The sequence below is a fragment of the Furipterus horrens genome, unplaced genomic scaffold, assembly GCF_987537825.1.
Source record: "Furipterus horrens unplaced genomic scaffold, mFurHor1.1.pri manual_scaffold_9, whole genome shotgun sequence".
NCBI lineage: Eukaryota > Metazoa > Chordata > Mammalia > Chiroptera > Furipteridae > Furipterus > Furipterus horrens.
The window spans coordinates 94256862-94280373 of record NW_028327179.1 but is presented as its reverse complement, the minus strand read 5'-3'; the positions used below and the strand labels follow the sequence as shown (position 1 = coordinate 94280373).

General features: G+C 40.7%; 1 protein-coding gene across 1 annotated transcript in view; it reads left to right on the top strand.

Annotated features, from left to right (window-relative positions):
- The window catches only part of KDM7A (lysine demethylase 7A), a 71131-nt gene extending 55038 nt beyond the window's left edge, over window positions 1–16093 (top strand). The window contains exons 12-20 of the mRNA XM_090287583.1: window positions 1828–2037; window positions 3477–3601; window positions 3818–3972; window positions 5121–5218; window positions 5909–6057; window positions 6191–6399; window positions 7718–7803; window positions 9307–9580; window positions 10194–16093. Of these exons, the coding sequence (XP_090143709.1) occupies window positions 1828–2037; window positions 3477–3601; window positions 3818–3972; window positions 5121–5218; window positions 5909–6057; window positions 6191–6399; window positions 7718–7803; window positions 9307–9580; window positions 10194–10288 (1401 nt within the window). The 3' untranslated portion in view covers window positions 10289–16093. The remainder of the gene's footprint in view (window positions 1–1827; window positions 2038–3476; window positions 3602–3817; window positions 3973–5120; window positions 5219–5908; window positions 6058–6190; window positions 6400–7717; window positions 7804–9306; window positions 9581–10193) is intronic.
- Window positions 16094–23512: the final 7419 nt, after the last annotated feature.

The window sequence follows — 23512 nt, the reverse complement described above, 5'->3', positions numbered from 1 at the left end:
ACCAGGTCAGGAAAGGCCTCAGATTACACATGCAGGTCTAGAGAGTGGCCAGTCCACAATGGGTCAGAAGGGAAAGCCTGTATTTGTTGTTTATCTGAAATCCAGACTTAACTGGACGTTGTATGCTTTACCTGGCTATCCTATCCAGGAGAGATGTCTCCAAAGAAAAATATAAATTTGTGTTTGAATGTTTACATCTTCAGAATTTTGGGATTAATTAGTGATAAGTACATAGAAAACAAGCTGATGGAAAGTGAGGCAGTTATAAATTCAGGGAAGAATCAGAAGATGTAAAGGAAGGGACACGTAGTAATAGTATGTTATAGGCAATTTAAATACTGAATATGGAAGGAAGGGGGAGTATGTGCACATTTAGGAGAGGTTTGCTAGAATTAAGACTTCATCTTACATAGAAGGAATTCAGTGGTACAGCTACAGGTAAAAAACTAAGAAATACCAGTATAAACATGTTATTTAGAAATTTGGAGGCAAATAATGAAAGAAAAAAACCAACAACAAAAACAGCTACAGGAAAGCCCTGGCTGCTGTGGCTCAGTAGATTGAGTGTCGGCCTGTGAGCCAAGTGACGCTGGTTCGATTCCCAGTCAGGGCACATAACTAGGTGCACGTCAGGTCCCCAGTTTGGGGTGTGAGTGAGAGGCAACCGCACAGCGATGTTTCTTTCCCTCTCTTTCTCCTTTCCCCTCTCTCTAAAAATAAAATAAACAAATAAATAATTAAAAACAAAAACAAACAAAAAAAGCTACAGGAGTTGCAGGTGCTGGGCATATACCCGAAAGGATTAAAAGCAGGGACTCAAACACATATATGCATATGTATGTTCATAACAGCATAATTCACAGCAGTCAGAAGGCGGAAGCAACCCAAGTATCTGTCATGGAAAAATGAATACAAAATGTGCAATGGAATGTTACTGAGTCTTATAAAAGAAGAAAATTCTGACACATGCCACAACATGCATGTACCTTGAAGACATTATGTTAAGTGAAATAGACAGTCACAAGGGGACAAATATTGTATGATTCCACTTATATGAGGTTCCTAAAGTAGTTAAATTCATAGAAACAGAAAATAGAATGATGGTTGCCAGGTGCTGGGAGTAAGGTGGAATGGGGAATTCGTGTCAGATGGGTACAGAGTTTAAGTCCGGGAAAATTTTAAAGTTCTGGAGATAGATTGTGGTGACGGATGGACGACAATGTGAAATGTACTTAATGCCACTGAATTCTATACATGAAAATGGTTAAAGTGGTAAGTTATGCTATCTGTTACCACATACATTATATGGTACAAAATTACATATATGTTACTACAGTTTTTTAAAAAAGCTGCATGTGGTTGCTACTGGAGAGTGGGAATTGGGATGGGGAAGAGTAGATTGCTACTTTTCATGATATGCTTACAGAATTGTAATTTTTCAAAACTACATGGATGTGTGACTTTGCTTTAAAAAGCAATTATTGATTTATGCAACTATGTATATGACAGAATGTACGTCATAGGAAAGAATTGGCAGCTGCCTAACTACCAGTAACTTTTAGGTCAACAAATCGTGCTATAGGTATATACTGGAGGAGTACTCAGCCTTAAAAATATATTGAAAATCAAGAAGATATGTTCACAGTATATTATTATGTAGGGAAGAAAAGGAAATTAAGGTCTCAGTAAAGCTGTTAATCTTACGATTTGGTCTTTTTTTATATAATTAAATTCAATGTTTTTTGCTTTCTAAAATATTTTTATGGCTGATTACTTAGACAGGTATGTAGCCTTGTTATAAAAATACTCTGAATTTAATTTTTAAAGGAGGAAAATGGCAAGCCAGTTAAATCTCAGGGAATTCCTACTGTGTGTCCAGTTTCACGATCCTCAAATGAAGCAACTTCCCCATACCATTCCCGCCGGAAGATGAGGAAACTTCGAGATCATACTGTCCGAACTCCTTCTAACTTAGACATCCTCGAGCTCCACACACGGGAGGTCCTCAGGAGATTAGAGATGTGTCCATGGGAAGAGGCAAGTATTATGTCTCATGATTACAGAGAGACTTGGTTGTTCCTTGAAGTTCTTGAAAAGGATACTAAAAAGATAACAGTCTGACCCTTCTTGTTATCTCATGTTTTCTTCGCATTGTAGGGTCAGCAGCACTCATGCCCGTGACAGGGGACAGAGCCTCAGCTTTCTGGTCATCAGGGCAGAAGTAGGATGACTAGGTCATACACATTTGCTGACATGCTGATGGAGCATTTACCAAGACCATATGCTCTTACAGGCTCTAAAGAAGATACCAGAGTGTGTAAAACTTAAGTCCTTGTCCTATAGCTTCCATCCTAGCTCAAGTTGGAATGATGAGAGACAGGGACATATGTTAAAATAATATACTGTAATTTCTGGTAGCAAATATAATGAAGGAAGCCAAAACAATAGAGCAATAGAATAAAGGGGCTTGGGGTGGCTGGCTGCTTAGCTAGGGTGGCCAGAGAGCCTCTCAGGTGGTGGCATCTGAACTGACACGGAAGTGATGGGAAGTAGGCAGATGGATACACAGATCTGAGGAAAAGTATTGCTGGCAGAGGGAAGAGCAAGTGCAAACAGCCTGTCCCTTAGCCACAGCGTCAGCATGGATGACTCTTAGGATAAACCCATTAAAGTTTGAGAAATGCTGGCCTAATGGATGAAGTGGGGGTGGGGAGCAGTAATCCAGTCAGTACAGGGGCTTGTGGAACATGGTAATGAGTTTGCAATGAGGTCTGTATCCATAATTTTACATCTTAAGTAGAAGATAGGCAGTGATTTAAAATGAACAGAATGGGGGATCTCTGAATTAAAATATTTAAAAAACTATATAGGACAATTTAACTTTCTTAATTATTTTAAATGGCATATAATTGTATTTATACTGTTTTAAGCTTTATTTGTTGTTCTAAATCTCCTTAACCCATAGCCATCTGGGAGATTTAGCACATTATGAAAGGTTCCAAGTATTATTAAAGAAAAAAAATTACCATAAAAAGGAAGTATTCTTTATGTATTAAAAACCAGCTTCTGTGTACCTTTCTGTCACATGGTGGCCTTTGTTCCTGGTAATAGCAGTGTGGTGACCTGTAAGTTGTTGCCAGTGCTGGTGGGAAGACTAGGGATTAGATCAAAGACAGGGTAACAGGGAAGGACCCAGCAGCTAGCATTTTCTGCAAAAGTGGAACGTCTTTGAATTTGCACTATGCGAGTTCCATGTCCTACTTTAAGAATATGGTTAGTGTTAATGGCCCTGTAGAAAGAGGAACCACATTCCTGTGTTGGTTTCGGCAGCACACTGTTGGCTGTGCCCCAGCCGGAGAGGCCACCTGGCCCAGTCTGGGACGCAGGGCCAAGGGGGAGGTGCTGGTACACCATATTCCTCCAGTCAGGCAGGCGCATTTGAGAGTGGAGATTAAGTTCTGCTTTTATATTTTAAGGACATCTTGAGCTCTAAACTGAATGGCAAATTCAACAAACATCTCCAGCCGTCTTCTACAGTACCTGAATGGAGAGCGAAAGATAACGATTTACGATTACTGCTGACAAATGGAAGAATAATTAAGTATGTAAACCAGATCAAAGTATCCAGCTGATCAGCTTTCAGGGCAGGGGTTCCCTCTATTTACTGAATCCCCAGTCCGAATTGTTGCACAGCTGACTGAAATATGAGGGGAATGTAGCTCAGTTTTCCACTCTGTAAATTAAGGGGGTGGAGGGTACTGTTTGGCCACACGGTGGCACTATTTTCTGACTTGATGATTTTTCCCTCTATGTACAGAGATGAAAGACACCCCTTCGCAGATCAAAGTCTCTATACAGTAGATAGTGAGAATGAAGAGGAGAAGAGAAGGACAAAGAAGACAAAAATGAAGATAGAAGAGAGTTCAGGAATCGAGGCAGTGGAGAATGAAGAATCTCAAAAACCACTTAACAGTATGTTTGTTTTAATGGTCATTGTGAAGGTCTGTTTATTGCCGATGTGATAATATGTGAAGTAACTTGCTAATTTTAAAGTTCTTACATTTGTACTAGGATTGAAAATGTGTTTCTGACACTCTTGAGGAGCCCGAGGTATTTCTGCCTAATGGTAGTTTATCCATTAGGGAATGTTGACTGGATGCCCAGCGCAGTGTTAGAGCCCAGGGAAGGCTTTATTAGTGATTAGGACATCTGTGAGTGACACGCTCGCCTGGTGACAGATTTTACAAGAGTCACATGAAAGCTCTTGTATTTTTTGGGCCTCTAATCCAAATAATAAAACAGTTGCAAGTTTAATGTGTTTTATTAAATAATTTTAGCTAATATGTATATGGTTTTCAGAACTAGAAGACATATATAATTGGCTGACCCGAAGCTGTGATTAATCCATGTATTGTTTTTCTTGATTACCTGTTAACAAGAGGGCCTCCTCTTGGTTATTAATTGGTTATCATCAATGTGTCAAAGAATAATACTGCTTCCTCTTGGAGATCTTCAATTCTGAGAAGTAGTTAAATATTGTGGTATTTGACATGTAGATGTTTCAGATGATTAACATTATTTAGTCCATGTTGAATACCTTAATTCCTGCAACTTTCAGCGAAGTGTCCTATTTCCGTAGTTGGTCCCTCTGCGTTTGTTCACATGCCGGGGAAGGTGGCCAGTCAGCGGTTGCCTTGTGGTGTTGCCTATGGAAGAGAAAGGCGGTGGCCAGGCCCAGTGGATAATAAGCTTGTTGAATTCACTATCTACGTGAATGCTTTTTAGATTTAGGAGAGTTATCTCTCTGTTACCTATTGAAAGAAATATTTCAAAAGGGGAATTGAAAAGCTTCTTGTAGCTTATTTTAGTGTTGAAGGTTGTTTCATCTGCAAAGAAATATTTTAAAAATTTCCAATTAAGGAATTTATAATCATGTTCAATAAATTCCAGAAATGTTTTTAGAATACACTTCGATGTGTATCTTGGTCATTTGAGGAGAAAGTCCTTGGGGAGGGAAAGAATGAAGAAGGTGAGAGCGGAAGAGAGGAAGACATCATGAAGCTGGACAGACTTTAGATATCACCCTGTTCATGACCTCTTTCTCTTCTTCTCCTTTTCAGGGTTTTATACAAGTGTGAAGTCAGAACTCAGGAATCGATCATCAGAATATTCTGATATTTCTGATTCAGAAGACTCTGGACCTGATTGCACTGCACTGGTATGCCCGAAAGCCTGGGACCTGTGTGTTATTTGATGTAAAAATGGACATCCACTTTCCTTCACCTGTCTCTTTGCCCTTTGTAGCACAGGTTCTTCTCCTGTAGTGATAAGCACATACATACGCATGCACACACATACACACCATGTGACTATCTCCATTTGATAAATGTAGCTTTGTCTGATATGTTTCTCGTAGGTTATATTTCATTTTATCTTAAAGAAAAACCTGTACTGTGTGTTTTTTACTGTGGAATTACATTACTGTACTTACTAGAGATTTTCACTTTTTCTTATGAAATACAGAAATAATTCCATGATAATTAAGATTCTAATTTTCCTCTCCTGGCCAGGTGGCTCAGTTGGTTGCAGCATTGTCCTGTACACCAAAAGGCCGTGGGTTTGATTCCCAGTCAGGGCACATACCTAGGTTGAGGGTTCGATCCCTAGTCGGGGCATGTATGGGAGGCAGCTGATTGATATTTCGCTCGCCTATCACTGTTTATCTCTCTCTCTCTCTCTCTCTCTCTCTCTCTCTCTCATCCTGTCTCTTTAAAATTAATAAAACGTGTCCTTGGGTGAGGATTTTTTAAAAAAGATTCTAACTTTCCCTGGACATATAAAGTGTTAGTTTGTACAGAATTGGTCAGATTTCTTATATAGTTTTCCTTTCATTTAATTATTATCTCAGAAAAATAATTTTACCACTGAAGAGTCTGAAAGTTCAGGTGATGAAAAGAAACAAAAAATAACATCAAACTTTAAGGGGGAATCTAATGTGATGAGGAACTTCCTTCAAAAGAGCCAGAAGACATCTAGAAGTGAAATTTCAGTTAAAAGGTAGGTTTGCTGATGGTAGTAGTCTCATGGCATTGTGAAATAAAGGCTGTGAAAACATCTTGTTTTAAATTCTACCAAAATGTCATTAGACTAAATAAATAGGCTCTTATCTTTTCGGTCCTCTGCTTCTTAGGGAATGTCCTACCTCGACGAGCACAGAGGAAGACGCTATTCAGGGCATGCTGTCCATGGCAGGGCTGCACTATTCCACGTGTTTACAAAGGCAGGTACAAAGCACAGGCTGTGACAGAGAAAGGAGCTCTCCCCAGGACCCCAGCAGCTGCCACAGCGGTCACCACGAGGTCAGGCAGCTGTATCGCTGTGATAAACCAGTGGAATGTGGTAAGAAACATAAATTGTCAATCTCTAAAAAAGTAATCCATAGCCCCCAATGTCATAGCTCTATAGTCCTAGTTCAGGTTTGAGATTATAAAGAAGAACTGTTTATTACACATTTTTATTTGCAAATGGTGCTACACATATCGGCCAAAAAATACGTAATATTGACAAATTATGTAAGATGCAAGAACTCAAAATGTAAGTTAACTGGGGTCGCAAGTCATGTTCACCAGCATAATTTTATCATTGTTTTTGAATGATAGTATTCTTTCCCTTTCATAAGTTGATCAGAGTGGAAGGAATGTTTGGTGCTTTAAGTGGTCAGCTGAGCTTGAACAATCACCCTTTCTCTCTTTTGTGGGAGGAAGAAAAAATTTTGAGCTTTCTAATTGAGGATATTGTCTTTCCTGCTTGAAAAGGAAGTGCTAGGAGAGAGGGAAGGTTCAGTGGCACATCAGTGATGCCGCAGAGTGTTCTCTTCTCTGTGCCTTTAGGGGAGAATTTTGTTTCCCTCAACAGCTGAGGAGGACTGGGAGAAGCTGGTAGTATGTGCAAACCAAATGCCCATCATTGCGATTGTGTTTGGTCTCACGTAGTTAAGTGTCAGCTGTGTACCGGGAGTGTGACAACCATTCCACTTAATTCTTGAAACAACATTTTGTTGTAGGTAATATTACTTCACAGGTAAAGGAAATAAGTCTTAGTGAAGTTATGTTAACTTCCCCATACTTACATAATTAGTATTCAGCGGTGTTCGAATTTGAACCCAGGACTCTTATGTAAGAGAAAACTGAGGTTTAGAGAAGATTCAATAACTTGCCTAAAAATGCATTGGTAATGGGAGAACTCAAATTCAAATCTAAGTTTGTCTGTCTTTCCACTGTACCATTCAGTCTCCCTATAATCTGTTCGGTCCCTTGAAAACAAAGCTTCTGTGGAAATACTACAAAATTCAGATAAACATATGCCTTTATTCTATATGGAAAAATACATCATTTTTATAGAGTGTGTATTACATTTGGTTTTACATCTACAACAGATGGCCACAGAATTTTACTCTAGGTCTTCTAGCATCTGGCATAAAACCTGTTGTATAAAGACAGCCTTCGAGAGAATTGAGAGAATTAACGTGAGCTAGTGAGCTAGTGACTGTTTTGATTTTGGTAGGGAAATAAATGTGGTGAACATGTATGAATAAATATTTAAAGAATTAACATATTCAGTTTTTAATAAGATGCCAACAGCTTTCAGTTTTAAGAATTTGGCTTTGTTCTTTAAGATAAGTTCGTATGAAGATAATTTAATTAAAATTTCTTTATAGGATACCATGTCAAGACTGAAGATCAGGACTTGAGGACTTCTTCCTGGATTAAACAATTTGATACATCTTCCAGATTTAATCTTCAGGTATATTCAAGGTTTGAAACATTAAAAGGAGATTTAGAAGTGTCATTAACTCTGTTTTTGCTTTCTTTTTCTTTTTTTTTAAACTGTGACTAATCAGCTGTTAGATCAGAGAAGGTAAAAAATTAAAATTAAATGCACATTTGAACAACTGTTCCTTTCTAAAGATCCTGATATAATGACTGAAGCAAAGCTCACGGATAGACCGTGATCTGGAAAAGAATAGTTTAATCAAGGAAGCAGGTAAAAAAACACTGGCTGTCAGCACCTCTGGGTCATGTCCAGCGAGAATGAAACATGAAAGGAAAGAAAAGTACCAGAGCATCTCTTTTTAATCTCTGACATTGTTTCTCAAACATTGTCAGATGCTTAATTTCTTTGAGAACTTGATGAAAGTTAGAGATTCTCCTTCCAGAAAAATGATTGTCATAATTACTGACTTTTGCTTACATTTTCTTATGCTTTGTGCCCCACTCAGTGACTCCAAATGAGAACCCCTGCTCTAGGAGAAGACCCTTTGTGTCTTAGGATCCCGGTGTATTAATGGTTGTACCGAACAAAGTGAAGCCCAAATAGCTTTTTAAAAACATAGAACTGTTGATTTCAAGACCCACCAATAAGTAGCATTGTCCCCCCCCACCCCAACAGTTCACTCAATAATCTGAAGAGACTGAAGGAAAAATTGTTACAGAAAGACCAGACTTGGGGCTCAGGATCTAGGGGATTTTTTTGTTTTTGAGCAAACAACTTAAATACAGTGGAGATGCACTTTAGTTAAGCTCTAAAAACAATAGTACGTCATCCTGTACACCAAAAGGTATGGTTTCAATCCCCAGTCAAAGCACATACCTAGGTTTCGGGTTCCATACCTGGTTGGGGCGTGTACAGGAGACAACTGATCAATGTTTCTCTCACGTTCATGTGTCTGTCTCTCTGTCTCTCTCCCCCTCTCCCCCTCCCCCGTTCCTCTCTAAAATCAATGAAAGCATGTCCTCAGGTAAGGATTAAAATAAATTAAAAAATGAAAAAGACAGGGTGCTACATCATGAGAGATCTGTGGGAACTGTGACGTGCTGAGGAAGCGGGAGGTCCACACCTCCAGTCTTAGCTTCCTCCCACAGCACGTGCTCACTGAGTTTAGGGTGGCTTGTTGAAATTATGTTCATATCCCCTCTGCCCCCCGTTTCTCCTCTCTCTCTCTCTCTCTCTCTCTTTCTTTCTCTTTTTCTCTCCTCTCCCTTAGTGCCCTCTGCCCTCATTCACGTATAACACTTGCTTCTTGACTTAAGTTACGATGCAACTTCAAGATGGGAATCCTTCAGAGCTGTTAGGTTTTGGAACGAGATGACCATCATGAAGGGTCGTCTTCTGTGGCTGCAGCACGTTAGGAAAACTGAAGTCCAGTCTCTCTTTTCTCTCCTGGCTTGCTGATATGTAGAGAGGTTGACTACTTCATTTATCTGAAGGGACCCCTAGTAATTCAGCCTGATTTTGATTCTTCTTTAGGACCTGAATAGAGGCCAGAAGTGCATCAGAAAGGAAGGCTCATCAGAAGTCAGCCCGAAGGTACCAAGCCGGAGTTCCGTGGACAGCAGTGGCTCGGGCCCTCAGAGTGGGAAGTACACACAGAGCCCCAGCTCAGTCTCGGGGGCGTGCCCGCTGAGCAGTGGCGGCATGAGCCCGGAGAGGCTGGCTGGGGACACCGCCTTTCCAGTGCCCCTTCACCCCACCAAGAGACCTGCATCAAACCCACCACCCGTCAGCAACCAGGCAACGAAAGGTAACTGACACGTCTGAAGGTTAAGTTTACTTCTGCCTATGTACGGTGGCGATGGTGGCAGTTCCGCCAGAGGTCGTACCTGCACTCACCTTGTTCACAGCCCGACGCGCTGTGGACACTGCAGTGATAACAGTGTGCCCAGGTTTCTGTGAGAACAGCAGGCCACTGAGTCACCCCTGAGGATCAGGAGTGGCTTTTGGGAGGAGGAAGTAGATCCTGAGAAAGACGGTAAAGGGTTAGCGAGGCGGATTGGGGACAGTGACATGACAGCGTTGACGGAAAGGAAATAGTAAGACCCAACGTGAAACGGCACTTCAGTCTGCGTCGCGTTGCCGCAGCACAGTGCACTGCAGGGGATGCTGAGAGCTCAGGCTGAAGACATGGCTGGGGGTCAGACTACGTGAGGGCCACGCGGGTCCTGGGACGGAGGCTGGCCTGGTCCCTCCTGTGGGGAGACGGAAGGGTTTAAACAGTGGGATTCCAGGGGTGTGACTTTGCCCATCCGGAACACCTGAAAGACTTGCTTACCACATAGCCCTCCCTTGGAGTCTTTCAGGTCCTGGGTGCCAAGTACAATTTCATCATCGTTTACCGTGTTGTTGGTGTTTTATAGGTAAACGTCCAAAAAAAGGAATGGCGACAGCCAAACAGCGTCTTGGGAAGATCCTTAAGTTGAACAGAAATGGGCACGCACGTTTTTTTGTGTGACGGAGCTGCTGTTGGGGCCACTCTTCCTTTTGGAGACCAGTCTCGGGGGGTGCGGGAGCCTGGAGCTTCCGCCGCGCATGTCCAGTAGAGAACACTGCCCGAAGAACACGATGAACCTGATGCTGCATCTTCACTGTGCCACACCCACTCAGCAATAACCGTTTGGGACCTGGTCGGGGAGAGGAAGAAGGAGGGTAGAACCTTAAAAGGAGACCTTGAACTGAAAAGGGTCTCTTGTCAGGGCTTGAATTTCATTTTGTTGTTGGTAGTGTCTTGATTTATTTTCAGTGGTAGGGTAAAGAATTATGAATAATTTATTTAACAGATTTTTTTTTAAAGTTAACAGCTTTTAAATTCTTTCTTTTTTTAAAGCTATTTATTTGGAAGATTTCTGGAGAAATATCTCACTAATTTAGATTTAAGAATGTGAAGGTTTTTAAATTATTTTTGATAGTATGTGTGTTACATGTGGGGAAGAGCCACAGTAACAGTAACTAGTCTAGACTCTTAAATTTGATATTCAGGTTAAAGTCTTAAACAGGGATTTGATGCATTAATTATTTTAAATTAAGATGTATATGAAAATCATTTTATTTTATATATTTCATGTTTTTTATAAGCTATTAGCTTCGCTTTTGCTAACATCCAAGGTGCATACTGTTATCCAGGTTGATGACCTTATATATCCCACCTTCCCCTCTGCACTCCGGACATTTGTGACGACACAACAAGACTCTCTTCTCTTTGCAGGGAAAACTTCCATCGCCTGTGTGTCAGCATGACTTAAAAGACCCCACGTTTCTCATTTCGTTTGACGTTGCAATTTTTTTCCGAAATATAAAAAAACGCTTCTTGCATTTTCATTTTTGCTGATGATCTGGGTCCCAAAGAGAACAGCTTTAATATCTTTCTCCTGTTTGTGGGAAAAGTATTATAAGTGTGGTTAAATTGTCATATTTTTCAAATGAGTTTGTAACTACAGAGGGCCTTCTTCAGACTGCTGGTGTTGGAGCGCAGGACCAACACTTGCCACACGGCCATAGTTCATGGCACTTTTATTCTATGTACCCAGTTTGTTGGAAAATAAGATTTGACTTAGTCTCTTCAACTCTGCATCATAAGCCGTACATAATAGGACTATACTACATTAATTGTGTAGAAGCAAGCAGTTGGAGTAGATCTTCTGGGGTGTGTGTATGTATGTGTATATGTATGTTTGTGTGTTTGTTTAGTTTAGTTCTTAACCTTCTAAAGAATTATTTAAGACATGGATTTGGAGTAAAATGGGTGCTTCTTGCAGTTGCTTCCATCTGTCCTAACTTAGCCAGTGCATATTGAGGTTCAGTGTCTGGTTGAGCTTTAAAATAATCATGTATCTCCCTTATGCACAATTTTTATTCAATGCCAGTTGGTAATAATAGTATTTTTCTTCCCCCCCCCCACATGGCTTAAAAGTAAGTGTTTTTGGGGCACAGGGCTGGGGGAAGGTGGAGATATTGCCAATTCTGACAATAGAGCATTTTACAAGTTCCTACAAAGAAAATATAGGCAAATAAGATCAAATTTATTTTTATGGAGAAGAAATATGGCCATATTATGGATATCCTTTTTTTACTCAGCAAGTAACAGGACTTTCTCTTCTATATTAAATATCATGTGTAGTGCTAAGAACAAAACCTATAGCATTATCTTTCACAATTGCATTCAAATGTGTATTTTCAAAGAGAGATATTTCTTACTCTGTCTTCATTCTAATATTTCATGGAATAAATATGAAATAGCTCATGAATCAGCCTTTTTGGTCCAAGTGACTGGATCAAAGTCTGGGTCTTATCTGGGTGTCAGGAAGAATTTTTATGGAAGTATTAAATGTCTGTATGTGGCTTACTTAAACTCTCTGCACTATGCCAAAACTAGTTAAAAGATGGACACAATCAGTCATTTGATTGGTAGTTGGATCTCAAAATGTCAAAAATTTGGGTTTGACTGATTCTCCCACCTTCCCCACATAATATATTATTGTGATGTTTTAGTTTTCTGTAGATACCATTTTTGAGTTTATAGAACATGTTTTTGTTTTGGTTTAAGAAATAAGAGATATAATTTATTTTTCAGTTACATCAAGATCTGGGTTCATTTTTTTGTTCTCTTTACATTTTTCACAGCTCTTAAGTGTTTCTGATTGATTACCTGATTTAAAAAATTTGTCTACAAAAATTAAAATAAAACCATTTATTTTTATGAGTTAAAATTGTGGCCAGTATCCACCTGGTGTACTTAGGCCAGTAAGTACTGATTTTAAGTAGACAGTATGTGAAACTTGTGAGGGTACTGTGGATTCATTTTTGGCAATTTTAGCCCATTAACTGGCTAAGTTAAAAAAAAAAAACTTTCAGTAAGGTGATAAATATAACCACTTAAACAGAGAATACATGTATCTTCTTCTGAATTGGTAAAAATTCAGCCACTGGTCCAGTGACTTTCGTAGTCTTGTAAAATTCCTGGCTCTGGTGTATCCCTTTATCTCATGGAAATCCCTGGACCTTAAGGTAACTGCAGCCAGCGTCTGCACCCAGTTGTCGCTCCCTCGGTCTCATTTATAAACAATACTACTGCACAGATACTGCAGCGTAGGAGGACAGCAGTGGTGGCATTTAGTTAGTTATAAACAAATACAAATATGTAAAACAGTATCATTTAATGTATGCAATTTTAATTATAATAGTAGATAATAATTTTCCTATATTGATTCAAGTAACTTCTGTTAACCTAGTATCCACTGTACTGTAATTCATAATGTCACGTGATATAATGCTCCAGTATTAATTAATGCTGTAAACAGTACAAAGCTGGCATTTATAATAGTTTAGTGACCTAGAAATACATTGAACTTCATAAGCATCAGTTAATTTTTAAAGCATAGAAAACTGAAAATTCTGATTGAAATCATCTTATAAACTCAGAGAGAAAACCCATCTTCATTACTACTTAACTATTTAGCTTGAATACTGTTCTGTTTTTTTTAATAATTCCAACTATTGCCTTTTTAATGAACTCTACTATATTTATTCTTATGAGATGAGAAGATATTTATCAAACACCTACTTTGTGCCCAGCACTACTTAGTACTGTGGGGAAATAGAAAGTTGAAGCGTGGTCTCTGCCCTTGAAGGTACCTTATCCAGGAAATAAGCAGTATTTTTTAACTTCTAAGTAATCTTAAGCAAAGAGAGCCCATTTGTTTTGAAAAGCATAACTTCATTAGTTTCAACTGAGCTATACTATGCTATGTAGAATTGGAAGTAAAAAAATTTTAATTTTTAAAATTTAAAAATCTTTTTAAAGGTGAATAATTTAATGCTGGCCATAGAGGGTCATGTTTAGCCTGGAAGGGAACAGAAGACCTGGATTTTTGTCCAAGTTCTGTCATTTTTATCAGTTGTGTGACCTTGAATCGGTCACTTATTCTTTCTGAGTCTTAGTTTTCTCATTTGTTATTTTGGATAAAAATCCAGTGAAGAAAAACATAGAAAAGCATTTCTTAATCTAGTAACACTTCATCCTTGCAGTTAATTTATCACTAAGTTACAACTGATAATTAATGAATGCACATTTATATGCATTTTTAAATTAAAACTGTTATTACTCATAAAATTTGTTTTCTATCAAATATATGCCCAGAGCATGCTACCTAAAAAATCTGAAGAATCTCTAACAAGGTGCTGAATTAATATCAAAATTAGTGCTTGAAGTGAAAGAAAAGTGAAATAGTTTATAGATGAGAGTGATACTGTTTATCCTCAAGTGATCATTAAGATGGCTTAAGGTAACTGAAAGATACTTTTAGGTTTTTCTCAAAGAGGAATTAGGTTGGTACTGCTCCGCGGGGTCTGCTTACTCTTCAGGCACTAGATGGAAGTAAACTAAGTCGTGGAATTAAAGTGACTTAGCAACAACCCATGGATCCAGGGGGTAGGGAATCAACCCATGGGTCCAGAGATGGGACTTAGCAAAGACGCTCGGGTTGGCCAACCACAGCTTGTTGGGTAGAGAGAGAACCCCTCTGGTAGTGTAGAAAAGGGATGGGACAGGACCCCTCAAAAGGGAGGATTCTTCCTGCTTTTTCAGCGAGATGCTTTCTGTAGTGACAAGACTACTTCCCAAAGAGTTCATGAATTAACTGTCTGGCCCAGTATACCACTGCCAGAAGGGAATTTTGCAGTGCGTCAGCATTTTACGATTTCACGTTGAGGTGAAAGGTTAATAATGTCAATCTGAAATTTTTTCAAAAATTCTTTTTTCTCATTAAGTTTTACGCTAATTGCTCCCTCCAAAAAGAGAAGCTAAAGATCACTATCCGTTTTCAGATGCTCTAGACCTTCATCTAAAGCAATCTTCAGAAGCTTGAGCATCAGACCATTAGGAAAACCGTGTTGCCGGTGAATAAAGGAGATGAGTAAAATCTGGATGGGGCAGTGATTTGCCTGGGGTCACAGTGGATCCTAGACCTCGGGTGCCACTCTTCCTACCACAGCCCCCACTCTGTGACGCTGTGCAGCCTCCACTCTTCCTGGGGTGGGTGGTGTTCATACGCTTGTTAGAAGCCAGGTGGGAAAAAAGGATAAGTAATATACTCACTACATCGCTGTTGGACTAAAGTGATTTTAATACTGTAGCCTTACTAAATACCCTGCCCTTACATAAGCAAATTCTTAAAAATTAAAGTCATTTAGAAGCAAATGCCTGTTTCCAAAGCAATTAGCTTATCGTGTTTGACTGTGGTTTTATCCTTTAATACTATTTTTTCCCTCTTTATCGGACAGGGGAAAATAACACTCATTCACCTGTGTAGTCTCCCTCTCCCTCTCGGTGCCCTCTCTAGTGTCCTAAAGCTTTGTCCTAACGAGTGCGACATTAAATTTTTTGTTAAACCCCTTTTGAAACTGTTGCAGTGATTCTTCCAACCAGTTGATCTGCTCTGCACTATTTCACTAATAAACCCTGGCTACCACGTAGCCCTTGACCTCCAAGTAGCCTACCTATGCAAGACCTGTGACATTCTGAGCTCACTTTTCCTTATTTCAGAAGCAATCCTAAGTGGAACTTAATCATAAAATAAATCTTGTCTCCACCCAGTTTTACTTTGGCCATTTCCTTTTCAAAATATCAGCTGTTTTCCCCTCATCTTTTTCACCAAAACAGTGATCATAAGTGCTGGAATATATAATATTTTGCAGGAATAAAATAACCCAGACATACTCATATTTCTGTGGTAGATTTTGGTTGGTAACACCAGCATTAAGTGGAATATATAATGAGGAGTTAACACTTTGCCTAAAAACATTTCTTTCCCTGAAGATTCATAAGTAACCTTTTATTTTTACAAAGCATACATATAACTTCCACGTTATAGTCAGGGACCTAAGGGGTCACTTGCTAAGTGAACCCCAAGGTTATTTTATCTTGCAAAAGAAACCTAAACCAAACTAAGGGCCTTACATTTATGGTTAGACTGAATCAAAAGCTATAACCTCAGTTTTTCCAAAACAGCTTCTGACTGCAAACGCAAGTCATGCAGTTGTTAGGTATGAAATAGCACTGATCAGGAAATGCACGTGCAATTCTGCAGACTGTATTTCCTTCCCAAAAGACTTTTCTACTTTTAATATAAATGAAGCCATAACAGTTTCATGCTGTGGAAAGAGGGTGAAAGGTTCATTTGAAGAGATTATATAATGGGAATTTTCACACTTACTGTGAAATGTCTAACTTTGCCAGTGCTTCAGCAGGTTTTTTTTTTTTTTTCTTTTTCTGAGGGGGGGTGGGGGATAGAGGGAAGTGATGGGGAGGAGTAGTATTGATTTTAGGGGTTTCAAATCTGTGAAATTTGAAAAGGGGACTGTTGTTGGGTATGGTATTTATTAGTTTTGTAGTAATGTTTTGCTAGCCTGACTGACTTTCCTTAACTGATTTTTATGCCTATGGTCCAAGGTGACTATTACCCTCTCTTGTTTGGGGTGTCTGCAGAGTAGTGTCTTGTTTGTTTGTATAGGCGGTCAATGTGTGTGCATATGTGTGTCCTTTGAATACAGAAGCACACTGTGCGACCACAGAGTGGGGTGTGGCTGGGAAGTGGGATGCTGAAGCTTTAAGAGCATTTTTTTCGATTCATAACAGTATTTCCCATCTTTTGCCTGCAGGCAGGGAAAGTGTACAGTATTTATTTTGCGTCTGTTTTAAATTTGTAAGTCTTTAAATAGCTTACATTGGTTATTAGGGGAGGACAAGTGATGTTTAAAGTTGTATTTGGTATTCTTACTTTCCAATTTCTGTATTTTAAAATATTGAAATTAAAATTGTATTACTTCTGTTTTGATTTTTTTTAGTGCTCGGTGTATTTTTGGCTCATTTTGTTTGAAAGTATAAATGTTGAAAATTGTATAAAATGTGTCTTTGAAAGAAAAAAATTTGAATTCTATATCCAATTCCGACTTTCTGTTCCCTTTTTATGCTTATTGAACATGGGAGAATTATTGGGGTATGTATAAAACTATCAAACTTGGGACCCTTACTATTTCTGAACATTTAAATGTGAAAAGTAACGTGTCGTATTACTTATTAGATGTGTTGCTGGGGAAGCAATTGGTGAAAGAGAGGAAAAAAGACAAAAGGATCATTGGCACGATGAGGCTCTGTTGTGGCCGTGGATGCAGGTGGACACTTAAGAGCATCTGTTGTCCCCAACCTGGGCACCCCGCAAATACTCACTGAGCACCTGCAGTATACCAAGCATTATTCTAGCACTGGAGCTACATGATTGGCCAAGACAAAGCCCCCGTCCCGCAGGAGCATAGGGTAGCTGTGAAAGGCCTGGCAGAACAAGGCCTGCTGAGCCCTGGCTGCTCAGGGAAGGTGGGAGTGGGATTGCAAGTTCTGTGAGATGAGTTCCTCTGGACATAGTGCTTTCATGGGGTCTCAGAGCCAGTGTGGGATAAGCTGAGTGGGGTGAGGCCTTGCCTTGGGCCCGTGAGTGAGAGAGGAGCCAGGGACCAAGGAGGCAGGAGCACCGGGGGCAGCATTTCAGGGCAGAAGTGGAGCCTGGGAAGGGGCAGCAAATGGGTGGAGAGTCTGCTCTGGACAAGAAACCTGAATGCAGATTCATGGAAACCAAGGTGACAGAAGGACCAACCCCTCTGTTCTTTTTGTACTAATTAGTACCTGCAAGAGAGTAGCTAGCTGGTCCAGAGTATGCCCACTGAACCACACCTCAACAGCTGTTACAGGAGTGGTACCCATTCACACCTCTTTCTTCCTGGCCTACTTTATTCCAGCTGATTGAAAACTAAACCTGAACACATCTGTTCTTTTGTGAAAATCCACATGCCACCTGTGAACCTGTGGGATGTTTACCTTTCATCAAGCTCATCTGTTAGGAATTATCAGGACCTACACTCCTTAGACTTTAGCCTGACCTTTGTGGTGAGACTTAGGTCACCACAGTGGAATGTGGGGCATTACCCACCCCTAATTTAAGAGTTGGAAGAATGGGCGTCGGCCTGCGAACCAAGTGTCGCTGCTTCGAAACCCAGTAAGGGCACGTGACTAGGTTGCATGTCAGGTCCCCAGTTGGGGGCGCGTGAGAGGCAACCACATAGTGATGTTTCTCTCCCTCTCCTTCTCATTTCCCCTTTCTCTAAAATAAATACCTAAAAAAAAGAAAATTAAAATTAAAAAGGGAAGAAAAAGTTGGAAGAATGGGGTGCTATGCTGCAGACAGGCTTTTGAATAGAAACCCTCATTCTCTTTATTTTCCATTTGAGTACTTACTGTTGATATGGCATATTTTCATTTTTTCCTCACAAGCCGATGAGGTAGGTGCTGTAACTCTTCATCCTGCATATGAAACAGGCCAGAGATGGTAAATAACACATCCAGGTTCACACTTACCAGCAAAAAAGTGGAACTAAGATTTTAATCAGAAGTCTAAAGACCATGTTATTTTTTTGTGAATTGTTTTTCTCTTTTGTGTTATACTTTAAATTATTAAAAAGGAATAGATGGTCTTTAGGGATGATTTGTAGTCTAAAAAATGGGTTGAAGTTCTGTCACTCAACTGATGTTTGAGTCTGTGCTTTTCCCAGGGGCTGGGGCACATAATCAGAGAATGCTGTTTATCTTCTAGGATCCCACCTAAGGAAGACCTGGCTATAAACAAGGGACATGTGATACTGTTAGGATGCATGAACCTAACAGGAATTCCCAAAGTCGCAGAGCTCGGCCATGACTCATGCACCCCTTCCCCTGGACATGGCCCCGAAGGACACAGCTGCTCTACCACTGCCCTTCCCACACTGCAGCCTTTCCCGTTATCACTTTCTGCCCCTTGGCTCATAAATGGATCAGCCCATATAAAGGAGAAAGGAGCTTCATTCTCATTCTTCTCTCCCTCCCTCCTCTTCCTCCCTCTCTGGCAGTGGGGAGGGATGCGGAGGGGTTGGAAGAGCCGGTAAAAGAAAAGTAGAACAATGAGAAAACCCTATATAATTTTACAATCCCATTTTCTGTCGCCTATTAAGATCTGTAGAAACTCATCAATATAGTATTACAAAAAGGATGGATGTTTCAAGTTTCTTTACAATAAGGAAGCTAGAATAGGTTTTTGTTTAATGAGCTAAATTGTGATTATATAGCTCATTTAGAACCCAAAACCTAAAATTTTATTGTAATTGCTTTGTAAACTTTATAGGTGTGCTTGCTTTAATATAAAATATAGTAATGGTTAATGTATGAGCTAAAACTACAAAACAGATTAATTAGGTGGCACCTAATTATGAAAGAATTTTTTCCAACCTAAAGAAAAGAAAAAAGTGCTTCTTAAGTGACTTGATTCAACTGAGCAGTATTTTCAGAGCTATAAAGCATGACCCTTTATGGGTGCTGGTGGCTTGTTTTAATTCCCAGGCAGCTACAAAAAAGAAACCCCCTCCCCCACCCTCACCCTGCCATCTCTTAATAGCTTTTCCGCGGGATCCTGTTTCACTTTAACCACCTCTTTCCTTTGATTTATAGAATCCCCAAATCAGGGACCAGAAAGTGAAAGAAAATTCAAATAGACATCCCTGAAGGGCCCTCCCTTGTATAACGCTCTTGTAATTGTTGACCTACCAGAGCCCAAGTTTGCTGATTTACCGTTACCCCCTCTGGGAACCAAGGACAAATACTCTGAACATATTCTAAAAATTGCTATAACTGCTGGCTTTTCCACATTTACTCCTCTATCTGCCAGCAGTGATTTTAACCTCTTAACATATAACTTGCTTTTTGATGATTCTGAATTCTCCATGTTTTACACCTGACGCTATCTTGTCCTTTTGCTCCAGCGCAGTTACTCACGAGTGTGCGCTCTTCCTTCGGAGCGTCTCCAGGTCTCGGTTAAAAGTTCCCCGTACCCTCAAGCCCCACGTTGGGCGCCACTTGCTTCGACCCGCGCAGCTCGGTGTCGGAATCTAAGGTACCAGAGAGCGGGGCAACCTGGAGATTAAACGGAAAACACAGACACAAGACACAAGATTAATGCAAAGCAGGGGTCAGGTGGTCCATTGCCCTCAGATGGAGAGACAATGACACCGGCCTGAGTCCACCAAGTTTGTTTATAATGCTCCATTACATCAGCTGCTGACATCAGTGGCCAGGAGGTGAAACTAACAACTGAAACTTCTAAGAAACAAAACTGATGAGAAACTCCTGAGAAAGCTGTGGGCCGAGTGTTCTGAGACATCTTGCAAGTAGCTCCTGCTCTAATCTAAAAGTCAGGACGTTCCTTGCTCCTGCTTTGTTTCCAGCCCCCAGGGCTCCAGCTTCCCTTATCAAAAGGCTACATGTTGCAGACATATTCAGTCAGGCAAGACCTTGCAAATACCTGACGCATCAGCAAATGTAGACAATCAGGCAAAACCTTGCAAAAATACCTTATCCCAGCTAAGGGGGTTGGCCTTCCTTTTGTAACTTCAGCTTTCACTGTCCCCTACAACCACAGACTTAGTGGCTTAACACATTTTTTAAAACTTGAATTGATTGGGCGACATGGGTTCACAAAACCATACAAGTTTCAAGTGTACGACTCAATAAAACGTCATCAGCACACTGCATGGTGCGCCCATTGCCCCAAGCAAAGTCTCTAACGGATTTGTTTTTTCATCACTCTCCAGGCGAGAAGTTGGAGAGGAAGGTGTTAAGCAGGGTTGATTCCGTCTGAGGGCTAAAAAGAAGCATCCACTCCAGGCCTTTCTCCTTGACTTACAGGTGGCCATCTTCTCTTGTGTCCCTAATATCGTCTTCCCTCAGTACATGTCTGTGTCCAAATTTATTCTTTTTATAAGGACACCAGTCGTACTGTATTCAGGCCCACCCCAATGAGCTCATTTTAATTAAATTATCTCTTAAAAGACCCTGTACCCAAATATGGTTATATTCTGAGGCTTTGGGGATTAGGACTTCAATATATGAACTTCGAGGGGGATATAATGCAACCCATAACACTACTGGTTCAAGTCATAGGTATATAAACAACCCTCAGTGAGTCAAGCTTATAAAATCCATGTTTAAAAAAAAAGAAACGTTTTTCTCACTACCATTTTATCTGCTTAGAATCCCCTCACCCAGATCAGTTGTGACCAGTACGTAAGAAATGTGCTCCTTTATGGAGTCATTGGCCTGATTACAGTCCTTGAAATGACCCCTTTACCTTAGACTGGATGAAGTTGGGGGACAAGGCTTCCAGCCCTACTTATGTCCAGAGCAAATCCCCAGGGGTGAATGCAGTTCCATGTGGGTGGTTGGAGTACGGGTGACATTTGCTGTCTTTCTTTCTCAAAGATTTACTGAATATCAGGTACTGGTTAGGCTCTGGGAAGGTCAGTGGGAGTAAGACAGGGCCCCTGCTGTCAGAGCAGTGGATGAGAAAGCACTGTGCCAGCCTTGCGACAGCACCGAAGCCTGGTTGAGTCACATACTGCCCCCTTCCTGGTGTCTAGCCTTGTCAGCAGTGCAGACTTCCTCTTTCCTTTGTGGGGATTATCTCTGCCCATCAGTGATGCTCCTTTGACCGGAGCCACAGGGTGTGCCATGGACACCGCTCTGCCCTTTGGATCCTTTTACCCTGTCTCTGAGCTCATCTGCAAGCTTCGCTATGGAGCCACTGCCTAAGAGCAGCAGGTACAGAGAGCCAGGAGGGCCTGGGGCTTGCCTTCTGCCACTGCCCCTGCCCCCCTGAAGGACTTAGCCAATGCCTGATGGATGGATGATGGTGCAGGGTTCTGAGAGCCCAGAGAAGGGGCACACTCTGAGTAGTATTTATAGTCGACCCTCTTTATGCACAGATTTTGTATGTGCAAATTTGCCCATGCACTAAAATTTACTTGTAACCCAAATCACTGTGTGGTACTTTCACAGTCATTAAAGGCCACACACATAGTGGGGCGACACTCTGCCTCTTATTTCCGCTCTCATAGGGTAAACACGTGTTCTTTTTGTGGTCTACTAGTGCATGTTTTTCACATTTTGGTGCTTTTTGTTGGTAAGTTCACTGTTTAAAATGAACCCCCAAGCACAGTGGTGAAGGGCTTTCTGGTGTTCCAAAGAGCAAGCAGGCTTTGATGTGCTCTATGCAGAAAATCTGCACGTGAGGGCAAGCCTTGTTCGTGCATGAGCTATAGTGATACGAGCTGTGAGTTCAGTGTTAACGAATCAGCAAAACACATTGGTGTATTTAAACAGAAACACACATTTAACAAGGTTGTGTGTTAATCCATATTGCCAAAAATGTGACCAGATGCTCGCAGGAACTTAATGCTGTGCCTCACTCGAAGCAATGATTTAGTATTCTTTAATTCAGTGTTCACGGTGATTTTACAGAATATAACTACCACTACCACAAATAATGAGAATCCACTGTGAGGCATGTGTGTGGCCTTCTAACAGATTCCTAGAAAGACGTTGGAGCTTTGCAAAGCCCCACTGAGACTCTTTCTTCCGCTTTTAATTTTAAGCTCCCCGGTTAGTTTATTGTTTGTCCCAACTGTTACCCATTGCCTCAATGAGTCATGATGTTGAAACATTTAAATGGTAAACAACCTACGGGGAACGGCCATTAGGATTGAACTAGTTGCAGCAAGGTGGAATAAACCAGCCTTTTCAGGAAGTCTTCCAAGGGACAACTAAATAGGTCAAGTAATGACTTATTTGGGACGGAGGCCTTGAAAGAGCTCCAGCTCTGTTCTGCTGTGTCTGGTACAGGAGCCAGGAACGTGGGCGGTTCATTTTCAAGGTTGTATGGGGCTGGAGAAGAGAGAGAACCAGAGGAAATTAGAATGCTGCAAAGCTTGATGTTCTTACTTAAGAGCCATGAGTTTTGCTTTTCTTTCTTCTTTTTAAAAAATCTACTTCTGACTGGGGACAGAACCTGCAATCTAGGCATGTGTCCTGGCCGGGAATCAAACCGTGACTTTTCAGTTTCCGGAAGGATGCTCCAACCAACTGAGTCACACCGGCCAGACTTCAGCTGATTTTCTTGACTAAATGCTAAATGAGTTCCCGCAAGACTGGATAATTTACAGAGCTCTGAAAACATTAATTGTGACCTTTTGTTTTTGTTTTTGTTTTTTTTGCCAGTTTTTCATTGCTTGTATGGAAGGGCAAACTTTCTGAAGTCCTTACTCCAGCGTTTTCACTGGCATCACCCTTTCTTTAAAAAAAGAAAAAAAAAAAAAGTTATTTCACGGTACAACATTAAAGCCACAATTAAAGATTAAAACTTTTAACGAAAAATTAATTTTTCCACACAAAAGTTAAATTAAAAAGAGAAAAACTGCCCCTCCTCCCCATTCCCGAATTTATTTCCATTTGTCCACATTACTGCTCTTCACCCTCACACTTAATAAGTTCTTCTATTTTGGCAGTACTATCCCTGAGTTTTACGTTGAAGTTAGTGTAACACTGGGTTTCCACCCCAGCCTTTCCACTCCTCACCTTCGCTTCTCCGCTTTCCCGGCGCCTGCGGCGCTCTCCCCACGGCCCACGTTACCGCAAACGGCGCGGTGTTCGTGTTCTTCAGCCTCCTCCGCGCTCATTCCAAAACATCCCGCCTCATTCACGCGAACGGGGGTCTCTTCGCTCCCGATTTCGCCCCTTGTACACAGCGCTCTTTTGTCACTGAACACGTCGTGG